Source organism: Lepisma saccharinum, chromosome 28, assembly GCF_977018435.1.
Source record: "Lepisma saccharinum chromosome 28, izLepSacc3.1, whole genome shotgun sequence".
NCBI classification, from domain to species: Eukaryota; Metazoa; Arthropoda; class Insecta; order Zygentoma; family Lepismatidae; genus Lepisma; species Lepisma saccharinum.
The window spans coordinates 32,584,314-32,600,792 of record NC_139256.1 but is presented as its reverse complement, the minus strand read 5'-3'; the positions used below and the strand labels follow the sequence as shown (position 1 = coordinate 32,600,792).

Below are 16,479 nucleotides of genomic sequence, written 5' to 3'. Positions count from 1 at the left end.
ATGACATGATGAAATTGATGAATAAGAACTCAAAAACATCCATGCCCAGGCCGGAATTTCAAGCCGGGACTCCTGACCACTCCACCACGGGGGCCGGTAATTGTTATCTTGAGATAGAGATTTAAACTAGGGATAGCCTTTTCGAAAAAATTGTTTTTCGATATTCGAAAATTTTTCGTTTTTCGGTTTTTCAAAAAAAGTTTTTTTAAAATAGTTTTTGGAAAAACAATCATTTTTAAAAAATTTGTTTTCCGAAAAAAAAAATTGTTTTTCGTTTTTCAAAAAAAAATTCATACTTCCAATTTTGACTTTCGGGAAAATAATTTTTAGATTTTCATTTTTTCGAAAAAAAGAGGCCATCCCTATTTTATGTATAAATTGCTAATTGAATCACAAAAACCTAATATTGCCATTGTATGCAATTTGGGTGGTCTACGTAACACAGTTTGTATCAAGAGAGGCTTGTGAATCGCATTCTGATTGCCATGCTGAGGTAATAAATAGAGCCTCTGTGTGTGTGAAATAGATATGTGAAGCTGAAAATATTTACAAATATTGATCTCCATATAGATACAAGAAATATATTTTTAATCACAAGCATTCAGAACTTATTTTTTTAAATACTAACATAATAAAACGATGAAATCTACTCTCTAATGGTGTTCATTTCAGTCATACACATAGGAAAGCAAAAACTTCTTACAACAAATAGCTCAAGTTATTGTTTATTGAATACAAATATTATTATTAAAGGCTTTCATTTTTGTGAATAAATTGTTATGGTTGCTATAAAAAGTCTAATGTCAAAATATTATTATTGAACTGACATCGCAAGTTAGCTTGAATAAAGCAGTTTCTGATCTCTCATTTTGATAATATTGTTGCATGAAAGCATGGTAACTACAACAATTCCCTGAACAACCCTCAAACAAATCGCATGTAGCACCACCGAAAAAAATAATTCGGATGAAATATCATGCTTGTATGATTCAAAACATACAAGTGAATCATATTTGCTGTAAATAATTTAGAAATTTATTTTAATTTGTAAATCAGAATTTTTTGAAACATCAACTTTCAATATCTCGAATGCATTTTGTCACTTACCATGTTTTACACCCGAGCCCTTCATATCATGCCAATGCTCAGCCAACTAAATCATTCAACATAATCTCCACATCTTAAACTTCTACATAAATTTGTGACTGAAATTCGATTCCAGTTTGAGCTATAAGTTTCACACAACTTTCCAATAAGTTATAGTGGAACCTTACAGAGATAGTACACTAGAAATATATAGTTGAAAGATTCACATTAACACAGACCATAGGCACCGACTCCATGGGGCTTGAGGGGGCTCGAGCCCCCCCCCCCCCCCCAATGTTAACGATGTGGGAGCGGAGCCCCAAAATAATTTTACTTAAGAGAATCTAATGTAATCTTGCTTCTTGCTTCTCTTGTAAAGTTTACTCTGAATTGTGCCACATGAACTTAACTTTAAAAACACATTTGAAATGTTCTAGACCATCAACTTTAGGGGGGGGGCTATGACCAGATACAGCAAAACACATCACTTATTACTATATACTAAGTATTAACATTTTTACTAAAAAGAGTTTCAAAAGAAGATGTGCATGAACTAGGAGAGTGGATGGAACGTTCGGGGTACACGATATATAAGGGAGATCTGTTTTGCGCTCCGTGGTAGCAGATATTAAAAGTCGGGAATATTTTGCTATTATGGTTGACAAAATTTGTGACATATCCATCCGTGAACAACTGACATTCTGATTCGAACTGTAAATGAAAATTTTAATATTTTTGAGGAATTCGTGGGTTTTTACGAGATTCCGAACACCGGGGCCAAACTTAAAGGGAGGGAGTGAGTCATTCATTAATTTATTTCAGTGATCAGAGCCCCCCAATAATTTTGACATGTCGGCGCCCCTGACACAGACGATTAAAGACGATTTAGCAGTAGTGGTCTTACTAGCCAACTGCACCATGGGCCTCTCGGGTGGTGTAGTGATAATGTCGACACCTTGTAATCGAGGGGTCATGGTTTCAATACACAGTGGAGGCCCATAGTGGTTCAGATCCCAATTTAGACTGTAGGTCCAGTCCCGATTAACCTATATGTGCTCAAAATGGACTTGAAACAAAAACTCAAACTCCGTAACACCATATCAACACATCAGTAAAATTGTAGACAGTTACTAATCTGATATATTTACAAATGCCACCTTGTTGCTTAAAAGCAAAATTCGTGAACTTATTTGCGTATAATATTTGAGTATGATGTTTCCTTTTAAAGGAGATAATCTGTCATGTACACAAATTAAATAGACCGTGTATTTATGCCACTGCAACAATTTGATATAAAGTAGCAAACATTTCACTGATTGCTCGCGCTAGAAATATTTAGTGCTTCCACAAACACGACTGGCTTACTCATATACTCCTACAGATTACCACCAATACCGATGCTGGCAAATTATAGTAACAAAAGTTTTTCAAAATATTGATTAGGACAAGGCATATTTTTAACCCTTAACTAGGCACTGGGGGTAAATTTAACCCCCAGGTAGGTATTTCTTAACACCCAGACACTTGTTGGTTGCCCCCGGTGCTAGCTTATCTAGTACCTTCGTGCCTACCTAACAGTCTGATTCAACTATTGATGTCATTTCCTTCATTGAGAGTAATTGTAGCAAGGTGAAGCTGTTCGAAAGTTAATGGGGGTCAAATTTACCCCTGCGCACCTAGTTACATATGTGATTTTTGTTGTTCATTTTTTTAGAACTTTCGCTTACTGTGCTTCGTGAGTGAAATATTTTAACAGTTTTTACTTGATTTGTGTTGTGTGACAGTGTTTTAAAGTGAGTGTTTAATTTTTCTAAGAAATCGTTCAAAAGCTCTGAAGTGCTTCAAGATGATTAATTGACTCCAAATCAGATCATGTTACTGAGTGAGAACATTATACTAATTCTAAGAGAAATCATGATGATGAGAATGATATCCCGGATGAAACTTATTTCCTGGGAAAAGACAAAATAACTCGATAGAATGAAGATCCCTGCTCATGTTTCAAATGTTCACAAAATAAGTATAAACATTATTTTACGTCTTCCTGGATCACTTGCAACTGCAAAAAATGTCAAATCTGCTATCGAAGATTTTCACTTTTCATAGATGTGACAATCATTGTGGAAAATACCAATACGTACGTAGAAATTATACGGATATATTCTGCAAGCGAAAGAAATGCCAAATTGGCCGATGAAGATGAAGTTTTAAAAACAAGACAAGTTTGCTTGACATGATATATGATTAAAAAAAGATATAACAATGGTCCCGTTTAGTTAGATGTGAAAAACAGTTGAGATTTTGAAAATTGATATGTATTGGAACTTCAATGTTTTTCATGGAAAAACTTACTAAAAATATATATTTGCATTTTTTAAAAAAATGGATATTGCTAAATTTACGCAAATATTTTAAGTGCATACCCTACAAAAAAAAAAGTAATTTTTGTATTGCTTATTCCACACTTTCCTCATTATCATCATTTGATTTAACTATGGCAAGAAAGGGTTTTGAAATGTTGAAAATGCAATGTTTGTCCATATTGTTTTTGAAAATTAATTGCACCTCTTTTCTATATTCAAAAACTACTTTAAATTCTTGAAAATAGTCAATTTAATCGTATAAAAGTATTTTTTGGTTTTTGGTGCATATGTATCTGACTTACAAATAATATTTTATATTTGGGGGTCAAATTTATCCCAACGTGCCTACTTAAGGTGGTGAAAGAGGTGCACTTGGTTAAGGGTTAAGCAAGGCCTGTTTGCCATTACTTATTGCGCACGGACTCCCAGCATCTCTTGCATAGAAGCAGACACCATTTGGAGGCATTTTGTCCATGTGTGTGCTTTGTACAGTGCAATTGCAATGTTTAAGATGATCGAGTGGTCTGCCGACTGAGATACATTCAATGATCTGGTTCTTGGCAGCAGCACATTTCTTCACCAGATTTGTGAAGCGTACGGCCTCAATGCAATGAGTGATAGCAAAGTGTGGAAATGGGTGAGAACGTTCAAGAAATGTGCATGATGAGCCACGCTCAGGTCGGCCATCTTTAATCAGCGACAATTTGGTGCATGCGGTAGACACCAAAATTCATGAATACAGACGATTGATTCACAGTGGCTATCACCTATTCCGGCATTTAAAGAAGTTCCTCAGCGGGAAACATTTCAGCAGCAATGAAGAAGTGAAAACGGGAGTTGCGGAATGGCTTGCCTTGACTTTTGTGAGGAAGGGCTACAAAAACTCATCGTATCATATGACAAATGTTTTAAAAACCACGGAAACTATGTGGAAAAATAGATCAAGGCATGTGTAATCTGATAGAAATAAATGTTCACTACCAATGCAGTTATTATTGGTAAAACGGACCTTACTTAAAAAATATTTCTTGTATTAGTGGGTGAGTATTCCATTCCAGTCAATGAGAAATACACATGTGTACAGTGTTCATACCAGAAACAGTAGTTGAAGGTTCTGTAAGTAAGCTGAACTTGCATTAATCCAACATGCCAAAATTTTCTTTCTTTTGGGAAGGGGGGAGGGGGAGAGCTGCAACAGCAAAGAATGACTGCTCTAGCAGACTCGATCACTCAGCCCCTAATTACACCTGTCTCCCCTCTAAGTGCCAGAGACACCGGAAGCAGACATACGTGGATGGTGTGCACAGGACTGACCAGCAGAGTGATTGAGTTCATTGTGGCATGCAAAACGAAAAAGCACACAATAAGTGGGGCACGGGGGAAAAGTGCAGGAAAGCATTGGCCGTTTTACTCATGTACATGTGTACAGTGTTCGTACCAGAAACAACAGTTATAGGTTATGTAAGTAAGATTAACTGCTGAACCAGTGTATACAATCTGCATAAAGTGGAAGCGTTTCTTTACAATGCATCCTCTTCAAAGACAGAGCTTGTGTGCATTAATCGATGACGTAGTGAGGTAGATGAGTGAAATTATATTCCCTTCTGATCTTAGACAAAAAAATTTCGCCATTAAATTTCTTAAATTCTTTGCTCTACTGGTGCATCTGACGATTTAGTCGCAACTATGTATCACAACACAGTTACACTACGCAGAATATTTGCCTGTAACAAGAGAATGCATAAAGATTAAAATGTTACTTTCATCTTTTTTATCAAACCATAATTTTGTTCATTATTGGTGAAACGTGCAGAAAAGTAACTATTCATTTCATTACTTTCTGTCTAAAAAGTAATAAATTAATTCCAACCACCCCATGAGGGCACTGCTATAGAATAATAAACAGCAACTAAAATAACAAGAAAAATGTAAATAAATTAGAAAAAATTGTATACCTGGGTCTGTAGAATGATTCTCTACCATCCCAAGTTTCCTCTTGGTAAGTTGCATACCTCCGTTGTTTAAATGCATTGAGTTTTTCATCATAAACCCTCCTCTTCTCTGGCCGGATAAGATTACTGTATGCCTCATTGATCTTGACAAATTCTTTATGATTCTTCACCTTGCTGTCATTAACATCTGGATGAATCTAGAAAATAATATGGAATTTAAAATGTGATAAGGAAAGTTTATTGCCACTGACGACACAAACTTACTGATATTTCTTCCTATATTTTGATGTCAAGAAAAACTTTTTATCAAACTAATCAGGGTGGATAATCTTATGGAGGTTTCAGACTGAAGCAACACGTGACACATGTTGCTTGGAAATTGATCATCAGAAATAAACACAATCTTCCCAAATGAAGCAACACGACAAGCTGCATGGATCACCTCAGTCTGTTTGCGCATGCACAGCCAATATTTTGCTTTAGACTAAAGGGACCTGTATCGCTTGTCCATTTGGTGTGGAATCTCCCTAAGACGATGAGTGTCGACAGATGTTTTTGCAGGGGCGGAGGTCAGGCCAATGTTAAAATTTGAAAAATAGAAATACGTACGACAATAAAAATATATAAAAAATTTAAAATACATATAATTGTTATTATACAATAATAAATATTATAAACTAATAAAAAGAAACAATTTTTTTTCCAAATTATTATTACTATTATATAATATAAACACAGTAAAAAAATTTTGCATCAGAACGGAAAACGACAAAACATATATGAAGCACAAGGTTTATTGCCAGTGACAGTGGGAATACAAAAGAAAAGATGAAGAACTAGACATGTTCAATGAAAAGGGAACAAAAAACGTACAATTTTCTCAGAAATGTGTTTAAAATGAAAATTGCACAATTCATGATGGGAGGCGAAAAAACAAAGAACTGTCACAAGAAGACCGTTCGTCATAGCGGATCCACCAGAAACATTGTCTACCATCTGGTGTGTCCTCCCCTGGCTGCAAGAAGGTCTTGAACACGCTGTGGCATACTGAGGATGAGACGATCAAGGTGATCTTGCGGTAAACAATCCCATTCATCCTGTGCCCCAAGAAGGACTTCACGAAGATTGGTGGGAGATTGGTGGGAGCCACAGGACGGTTTGCAATGGCATTTTTTAGCATTGACCATGCATGTTCGATGCAATTCAGGTCGGGACTGCGCTGGCCAGAGCATGCGACGGATATTCACTGTCTGCAGATAATCGTGCTCCATCTGTGCGCGGTGTGGATGGGCATTGTCATCCACCAAGACAAATTCATCACCAATTTCCTGATGAAATGGTTCCACAGTCGTCTAGAGAATGTCTCTGACATAACGCCCAACAGCCCTAGCTACAGCCCATTGTGACATGCCAGTCTGCAGTAGCGTGATGATCCTGGCCCGATCAAACAGCACTATCGTATGCCTAGGCATGCCTTGAACATAGCTGCACTCGCTCGCCTTCGCTAACTGGACACAAGGAACACCTAACTAACCTTCGCGACTACCATGGTGCTACGCTCGAACACACGCATGCGCTTGCCGACTCCGGTAATCGTCTGTGGTGATCGGTATTGCACGTCGACCACGTTACTTCACACAATGAGCTCTGCTTCATCGTTTCTTGTCTGCTTCGGCATGTTGTGGACGCTATTTTCATCATTTCTCGGGTGATGTAAAACTTTTTTGACTGTGTTTATATTTACTATTCGATCCAGTCGACAAGTGAATATCTGACACAACTAATATTTCATATTTCTTTTTACAGTTCATACAGGTAGTGAGTGTTCTGAAATTCACCATAATTGTATTTTGTTATTAACTTTCACATACTTTATTGAAAGAAATCCTGTAAAAGTTAGGGGGAAATTTTACTCATAAGGTTTAGTTCTATGACTTCTTTCCTAAAACTATAATTTTTCGAATTTTGGAAACTCTGGAACCATCCATTTTTTTTATTAAATGATAGAAAATGGACATACCACCTGGTTACTGTATTTCTCATTCAATTTTTACGATCTATTACAGTTTTTCCTTTGGTTATTCTGCTTGGATACTAACTAATGAATTCCATTTCTGTTATTAGCAATAAAAAATAACAAGTTTTCTGCTTATTTGTAACTTGAAATGAAGGATGCCATTTTTCAGGGGGCCAGAGATGACAGGTCCCTCCTGATGCCTAAGGCCCATAAAATCCAATTCTATGTTAAAAATGCATTTTAAAAAATGAAGCTAAATAACAGGGCTGTTTGGCCACAGTAGTGTTGCTATGACACTAGTTTCAAATTCCTAGTTTTAATTTTCTACAAATTTAGACTTGTTTCTAAAGCTAACTCCTAGACTGTTATAAAATGGGACAAGTATTGTTTTTTTTAATAATATCAACAGGATGACCGGGACACGCCTCTGAAACGGGCTTATCCTGGTCAAAATGGGACGTATGGTCACCCTACTCCATCAGGAATCAAACCTAGGACCCATTGATTATAAGGTGACGTTACCAATATGCCATGGGGAAGGTCCAGCAAGGCTGTAGCATGAATTTTAATTTAAAATTTTGGGTGCGTCAGTCAGTCCGAACAGTCACTTTATACAGGGTCCAGCCCCTTACCAGAACTAAAATAACATAACTGTAACATCCTGTAGTAACTAAAATATTAAAATATTCTGACTTCGGTTAAAAGCTTAGGCTGTAAAGAGGCACTCAGCACACAGTATAGCATACAGCCTTTGCCAGTTTCATGTCTAGTGGAATTGTAACTTGCCCGAATTGCAACACTGCTCCTTTGAGTCACGTGACGTCTTCTGCAGAGGACAAACATTTCCCACTTTGCGCATGCCAGAGCTCAGGCTAAACCGAATGCGCTGTAAGGTTGACAATTGGGTGTACTACGTGGAAGGTCACCCCTTACAACCCTGCTGTAGAATGAGAAACAATAGCCAAAAATTAACGCCACCACACAAACCAAACCCTCTACCTTTGAAATGCTTTAATACTGGGTGGGCAATGAAAAAATAGTATAACAAGTGGTAGCCTTTCAGAAAGGAAAAGTGTGATGTGGTGGTGAAACCACTGTGCCCACGAGAAACACAAGGGTCTGCCATTTACAGGGTTGATACATTTTTTTGATTATGAAATTCCCTAACATTTCCAAATTTTCCAGTCCAAAAATTAAATTTTTCCAGACATGTTTAATATCATCATGATTGTTGCTTGTAACCTTGTTTTTCGATTGAATATATAAGTCTGTTAATTATTATGAATATACACAATCATTAGCTGAAAAATGTACTAAATGATTAAAACCTACAACACTGTGGAAAGGTTTACCATTGTCCAATCCCAGATAGAAGAACAATATTCAGGTGCGTGAAACAGTGATGACAAAGAGGTCCTGTCACCAACAGGAAGCATGAAGCTCAGATGACTGTTTGTATGCCTGAAAACATGCTGTTCTGCAGCAAAGCCCACAATGTTTGCTCCATTGCACAAATAAAGGGTGATCCATAAAGAACGCCGGATTTGAAAAGGATGCCATATTTTTTTTTTGTTTGGTTGGCAGCATTGTTTGTGCGATTGTTCTTATCAGTTATCATTGAGGTTTTGTGTTGAGAAGCATTTCAGTTGTTCTACTCTTTGTGTGTGTTGTTAACGCCATGGAAAGGTACAGTAAGGAACAGCGAGCTTTGATTGTCAAAACGCACTACAAGAATGGTGAAAGTTTTGCAGTGACTGTTTGGAAACTCCGTACGATACTTGGTCATCTTCATGCACCGAACGAATCAACTGTTCGTAGGTTGATCAAGAAATTTGAAGAAACTGGATCAACACAAGACATCAAAAGCCCTGGATGCCCTCGAAGTCGCCGGAGTGAAGCAAACGTTGCTGTTGTGCGTGATTCTGTTGCTGTGAGTTCTGCAAAATTGTATCGCCATCGTGCTCAAGAACTGCATATGGCGCCAACAACAATGCAAAGAATCTTGACGAAAGATCTGCACTTGCACACGTACAAAGAATACAAAGTGCAGTTAATGCAGGAACTGAAACCAGCGGATCATGGAAAACGACGGCAATTTGTTGACTGGATCCCTGAAAGGGAACGAGAGAACGAGGGTTTCGCAAAGTGCATCATTTCCAGCGATGAAGCTCATTTTCATTTAAACGGGTTCGTAAACAAGCAGAATTGCCGAATATGGGTATCTGAGAACCCAAGAGTGATTCAGGAAAAGGAAATGCATCCTCATAGAGTTACGGTTTGATGTGGGATTTGGAGTGGGGGTTTGATCGGTCCTTACTTTTTTGAAGACAAAGAAGGAAATGCTAGGACAGTGAATGGAATCCATTACCGTGCAATGCTAACTGATTTTCTTTGGACTCGTTTGGATCAAATGAACATCGAAAATGTATTGTTCCAACAAGACGGCACAGCGCAACTTGCCACACTTCAGGAGAAACAATCAATCTGCTGCGTGAGAAGTTCCCGGACAGAATAATCTCGCTGTGAGGAGACCAAACCTTCCCACCTCGATCTTGTGACTTGACACCATGCGACTTTTTCTTGTGGGGGTACACCAAGTCACAAGTTTACCAGAACAAACCCCGAAATTTGTTGGAACTTAAGCAAGAAATTCGACGTGTCCTCAACACACTTGATGGGGAAATGTGTGATCGGGTCATGGTGAATTTCATGGACCAAGTGATGGCATGTAGGGCTAGTAGGGGGGAGGGGGTCATATGCCCAATATTGTTTTCGTGTTTAAACCTTAATATCTCCTGAAGAGAATGGTATGTGTTTTGTGTTGGGTTTTTTTCAAAAATAAATTTCATTTATAGCAACATCAAATCCAGCTTTCTTTATGGACCACCCTTTACAATGCACATTAGTAGCGGTTCACTGCATCATACTGCAAAATGTGGTACCCTTGACGCCCTCAAGAAAGTGAAATATTTTGCAAAGATTACATGAACATTTTCAGTTGTTTTTTGCTCATGGAAATGTGTTATTGTGAAGTAAAGTATGTCTGTTATGTTCGCATGTTAGCTTACTGTGAAGCAGAATAGCGCGAAGGCTTCACACAAGTGAATATAGCACCCAACACAACATTCCACAACAGCAGCTATGATTTCATGTCATTAGGTTAGTAGTGTTAGGAGCTGACAGTAATTGCCGACATGTTCTTTCGCTATTTTAATGTTTTCACTAATAAAAAGTGGTGAAAGTACTCCGAGATGGCACGTATTTACTTATGCGAGCCATACCTTGTGATCAAATATCTCTGTTATTTGTGTTTTCCGGGTGCTTGAACCAATTTTATATTATGTAAAACATTGCTATCTGTGGATTTAAAAAAAATCAATATAGTTCTCAAGGGGGTAAACAGCCTCCAAAATGTGATTTACAGTTCCAGCCATACAACTTTGCAGCAGCTAAAGTCAAGGAGAGATAAGGTTACACCAATGGCGGTCATTGGCCTGTTGTCTTCAAAGTATAGACGTAATGTTTGATGTGTCCATCAGTACATTTTGTGTACCTATATTCATTTTGAATTATCGGCATTTCCTCTTGCACCATTTCCCGTAGTCCAACCTTGTACATATAAAATAGTTTTGCTCATCGGTTTCGCAGCATGCTACACCGAGGACTCCACCATGAGAGTTGGCCAAACCGAGATTCTATTGTTAAGCAAAAACATATTATTTGTAGTTACATACTTACGTTTGCAATAGCTCTATGCCTCCTAAACCTCTCAATTCATAGGAATTGAACCACGGAACATGACTTTCTAATTTAAGACGTACCTCTTTTGATAACTTGATAAAGGCATCTCGAATCTCTTGTTTTGAACAATCTTTTTCTAAGCCTAAGACCTCATAGTGTGTTCTTCGTTTAGACCTGAAAAAAGTATTGAGCTTTGAGTACGATCAAAATTTAATAGAAGTTTCAAAAACACTAAACACAAAAATGATACACCAATAAAAATAATAATTACAGGTGAGGGTTTTATGGTTACAAGAGTAAAATCCATCCTCACACCACTTAATTCAAATGTCATGTTTACGATTTCAATATGAGGTGTTGGAAGGTGTGAGAAAGTAATTAGTGCAGTTTAGTCACAAAGTACTAGTTATCGGAGAAAATATGATATAAAAAGAAGAATCCACGCTTCCCAGCCATCAGTCCTTTACTGTCACTCACTAGTAGGGGTGTGCGGGACAGAATTTTTTTGGTCGGGATAAATTTGTAATTTCTCGAAGCTCTGAAAATCTCGAATTCTACACGTCATTTTCAACTTAAGCGATAGTTTTTGCATTTCTGGAATAAAAACAAATAATTTCAGATAGGTTCCAGACACTTGGAATGCAGAAAATGACCATTCAGTACTTCCCGACTGCTCGGGAAGTCAGTTCCCCGAAGTCGGGATCGGGACAGGATTTTTTTTTCCCAATCCCGGTCCCAACTTTTCGGGATCCTGCACACTCCTACTGACTACTGTCAGAGTTTCATGTGAGGCTTGAAGAGAAGATACCACATGATCAGCTGTTGAAAGCATGGAAACCCTCGACCCTTTGTACTCCCTCGAGAAACTGAAATATTTTGCATAGTTTAATAAGATTGTGTCGTTTATGAATGTTTTCCATTGTTTTTGACTTGCAGAGATGCATTATTCTGAAATAAAATACATTTGTGGACACTTCTGGGCATGGATGTCTGGAAGTGAGGGGCAAGCTCCCCCCCCCCCTTTTTGGAAGATTGATGTAACCATAAACTTACATATTACACACATATTTTTTTTTCAGTCACAGTAATTTATGGTGTTGCAGAAACATGATAACTTCAATCAGAAGGAGTGGTTTTTGAGGGGGCAACACTACTACAGGGGGAAATAAGCCTTTTCCACCCCCCTTGGAAAAAATACCTTGCTTTCCCCTCCTTGGAAACAATTTTGCCGACGTCCATGCTTCTGGGTTGTAACAAAGCCATTCACTGACTTTCAATGGAATCATTACAACCCAGAAGGGTCCGTGACTTTCATTCCTTATCTAAGCATGTTACCTTACCATGAAGCAAAACAGCCCGAAGGCTTTGCAGAAATGAATTCCACAACAGCAACTATAATTTTATGTTGTTAGGTTAGGAGTGTTAGATTTGAAGTTGATAGCAATTTCCAACATGTTCTTTTGCTATTTTGTTGTGCATACAAACAGTTTTTATAAATAAAAAGTTGCAAAAGTACTGGCAGGTTTTTACATATGGAGGCCTTGCTTTGGGATCAAATATCTCTGTTATTTGTGTTTTCCACGTGCTGGTACCAATTTTACATTGCGTAAGACATCATAATATGTCTGAAAAAAAAATTCAACATAATTTTCAAGGGGGTACAGTAGATTAACAGCCCTTAAAGCATTTGGGGATGTTATTTCAATGCTTAAGAGTCCAATTGGCCTGCCTAATCTTACAGAAAGGGACATCTTTAAGGCTAAGAACTAGGGATGTGCCGAAGCCGATTACAGATGTATGAAAATCGGCCAAAATTGACACATCGGCATCGACAAAAATCCGATTTTTAAACCGGTACAGATTATACTAGAGTTTTTACCTTCTAATAAGTTTTATATTTTAGTTTTATAAGATTTATTGAAAATTTGGTTATGATTCGTCATTATTGTAGAGTTTTTGTAATAAAATTATTGCAACCTCTCATTCAGAGGATCAACCTAACTAAAAATCGGAAATAAAATGGTATATTGCTGAACCAGGATCTGCTGTTGTATTGGAAATTCACAAATGGTTATTCAAACCTGAAGCAAGTCCTGAGAAAATACTTGGGCATACCTGCTGCATCAGTATTCAGTGATTGAGTGTTCAGTGTTGCTGAACATATTTGAGATAAGAGAAGAAGTAGGTTACTTCCTGAAGTGATTCCAAATCTCGTCCTTTCTGAAGTTGAATCTGGCAGAACAGGAATTCATTTTGCATTTCAAAGAACTGCTTGTGTACTAATATTTAATCTCTTGAGAATCCATGTTCTACTTAAAGGTTCACATAACATTTTGTAGATGCAAATGCACATTCACATCTCTTGAGAATATATATGCATATACATATGATATGCAATACAAATGTACATAGGAAATTTATTTTTGTCATGCTGAAAATAACATCCCATTTCTGTTTAATAATCTTATGTATCGGAATCTGTTAAATATCAGCATCGGTATCGGTTCCAAAAATTATCGGTGAGTACATCGGCATCGGTAAATTTTCAGCTTCGTCACATCCCTACTAAGAACCCTAAACTTGATCCACCTAACCTATTAACAAAAGGATTTAGAAATCCGAAATCTGCAAGCATCTTGACATAATAATGAAAACATCACACGTTGACAAGTCTGAAGCAGAAAACCACTTCAAATCCCATGCAGGTGACAGCAGCAGTCAGTATCAAAAATGGCATTCAACGAATGGCTTATCCCAAAGAAGTTTCTACAGCATATGGATGAGATAAATCATTCTCCACAAATCCACAATAAATAATCACTATGACAATTAAGTGTGTGTGTGTATGTGTAGGCATGAATAGAAATAGAATCATTTTAAACATGCATGTGTACAATCATTAGTTTGGAATTAAACAAGCAGAACTTGGACCATCAACTGTATGGAAAGAATGAACTCTGGCATTTTCTTCGAAATAAAATTTAACTCATATTTTACAGTCTGCCTTAACCCTTAACCGGTTACGACCCATTTTGTGTGTCGTAGACAGTCACGTGGAGTCTCACAATTAAGAAGGATAAGAAAAGTAAACAGTAACAGTTTCATACATCGGAGACACATTTCTTCAATTTTACACAAGAAACTACTTACGGAAATGAGTTTCTCCAAGATTTAGAACGTTCGTCGAGGTATTTTCTTTCATTGTGGAATATATTTGACCGGGAAATCATGTATTTTTCAAGAGAAATATCTCACTGACGCACAATTGCCATTGCTTTCATTTGCTTGCCTTACGACAACCGGATACTGCTTACGTTTGATGACTTAAGCCCCAGTCAGTGTTTCAAACCACTTTTTTTTTTACTATGCTTGCCTAACGTAACCAAACCTAACCTAATCTTATCGGAAATGGTTCGTGGAGCTATCGGTCAGCTACCATGCATAATGGTTCGTGGGGCTATCCGTCAGCCACCCTGGGCTATCCTTCAGCTACTTGTGCACAATGTACAATTTGCACGAGTGACGAACAAGATAGTAGGTATGTTTCGGTGAAGGATGTTAGAAACACTGCATGCCCACTATGGTAGTTAAGATTTGCCCGCCATATTCTGTGTTATGGAAGCGAAAAAAGAAGTAAAAGAAATTACTCTCTACGTGAAAAATTGTTTCCCTGCATTTAAAAAAAACATAATGGCACCTTGAACTATGTTCCACAATACACAATTGGTAAGTACAAACCAAGCGAAACACAAAATATCAGATTTTAATGTGTCTGTGATCTATGAAACTGGTACCAAGTAAACATTCAGATCCTAATAGACTAATCAAAGAACAACTAATTTTTATAAAGTAAAAAACTATAATGTCAAGCATGACAAAAACTTTCTATTTCACAGTCGGAATCACCACCTGCATCACTGTCTTCAGATTCTAGGCTGTTATACCAAGCGAGAACTACTTCCTCGAACCCAGGATACGTTACACGAATGCTACGTGACGTACTTGCTCTAGAAGTCATTCTAAATTAACCAAAAGCAAATGCAACAGATTCGCAAAACACTACGTTAACGGTGACGTGGAGTCTTACAGACTCCGAAGTGCTGTTTTCGTCAAAAACGGCTGAACGAAGACTGGAGCTAATAACATGTAGACCGACTCTCCCCACTCCTAGGAAGGTACTAGGTCACGTGTTGCCGCCAGTGAAACCGTTTAATTATTATTGAAACGATTTCTTCTTGAGGAGTCTCCCAGACTCCACGTCACCGGTTACGGGTTAAATGCGTCAAACATTGTGATACTAGGTATAAAATTCAGTATAGAAAAAAATACTTCTGAAAATGATATGATAACTCTTCTTTGTACAACAAAGTGTGACAGGCAGAATGTCAGAATGGATAATACCCTAATAAAACTCTGGAAGGGTGTGCACTTCAAGTGGCTGACAAATTGTGTGCAGGTCGAACACAACTTTCAGGCATAGAAAGTTAAGGTAATTTCAATTTCGCACAATATTAATCTGCAGAGAGTTAAACAACATTGGTAGAGTAGCAAACAGGTAATTACAATTTATTAGTGTGACAAAAATAATACTGTTACATCCGTCTTACCTTGAACCAAAATCATGTAACAAGACTCTACTCCGAGTTTCCAATCGGTGTAGTATTAAGCATCTATTACGTAGTTGGTAAGAAATTGATAACATGATTTCTTTCGAGCAACAAATTACAGCTCGTTTGCCATTGGTCTGAATTATCCGCAAGTTGTGGCTTCGGCTGTCATTCTCAAGTACTTCAAAAACAACAAATAATGGTATTTACACGAAACTAAAATAAATAATTTGCATCCAACCGTTCATCACGACTGTAAGGGGTGCAATTGCACGGACCACAATGTACTTGTAGATTTACTTGTAGTGGACAAGGTCCACGAATTAGTTTAAAACTATTTGTTCACATGTCCTTGTAATAACCTCAAAATAAAGACAAAAGAACACTGTCCTGCTGTTCTGTGCCTTTTTCGAAAAGGTAAAACAAGCGAGCATCACAATCTCAGCTGTTTATGCGTAGTTGCCAGTTGGTCGGGGATATCGCTCCCTCCCGTGTTCTGCCGTCACAAGTCGAAGGGCAGAGCTGTGTTCAGCAGTTTATGCACGAAATCACCCTAATTTTTCTCATCATTCCTGAAATAGGGTTCGTAACAACCCCTATGTCATGGGAATTTCTTGAGAGATGTAAAATAATGGTACTTTACTTTTGATTATATAAGAAATACAGACATCTAAAATATTATAGTTTATGAACTACCAACAGTGGCGTAGCTG

General features: G+C 37.5%; 1 protein-coding gene across 3 annotated transcripts in view; it reads right to left on the bottom strand.

Annotated features, from left to right (window-relative positions):
• The window catches only part of LOC145980620 (dnaJ-like protein 60), a 38,725-nt gene extending 22,522 nt beyond the window's left edge, over positions 1 to 16,203 (bottom strand). The window contains exons 1-3 of one of the 3 annotated variants that reach the window (XM_083113656.1): positions 15,767 to 16,203; positions 11,240 to 11,333; positions 5,405 to 5,598 (exon numbers count right to left, since the gene is read on the bottom strand). In XM_083113656.1, coding sequence (XP_082969782.1) covers positions 5,405 to 5,598; positions 11,240 to 11,333; positions 15,767 to 15,861 — 383 coding nt within the window. In that variant the 5' untranslated portion in view covers positions 15,862 to 16,203. The remainder of the gene's footprint in view (positions 1 to 5,404; positions 5,599 to 11,239; positions 11,334 to 15,766) is intronic. The other 2 variants (XM_083113657.1, XM_083113658.1) reach the window with 2 other exon arrangements.
• Positions 16,204 to 16,479: the final 276 nt, after the last annotated feature.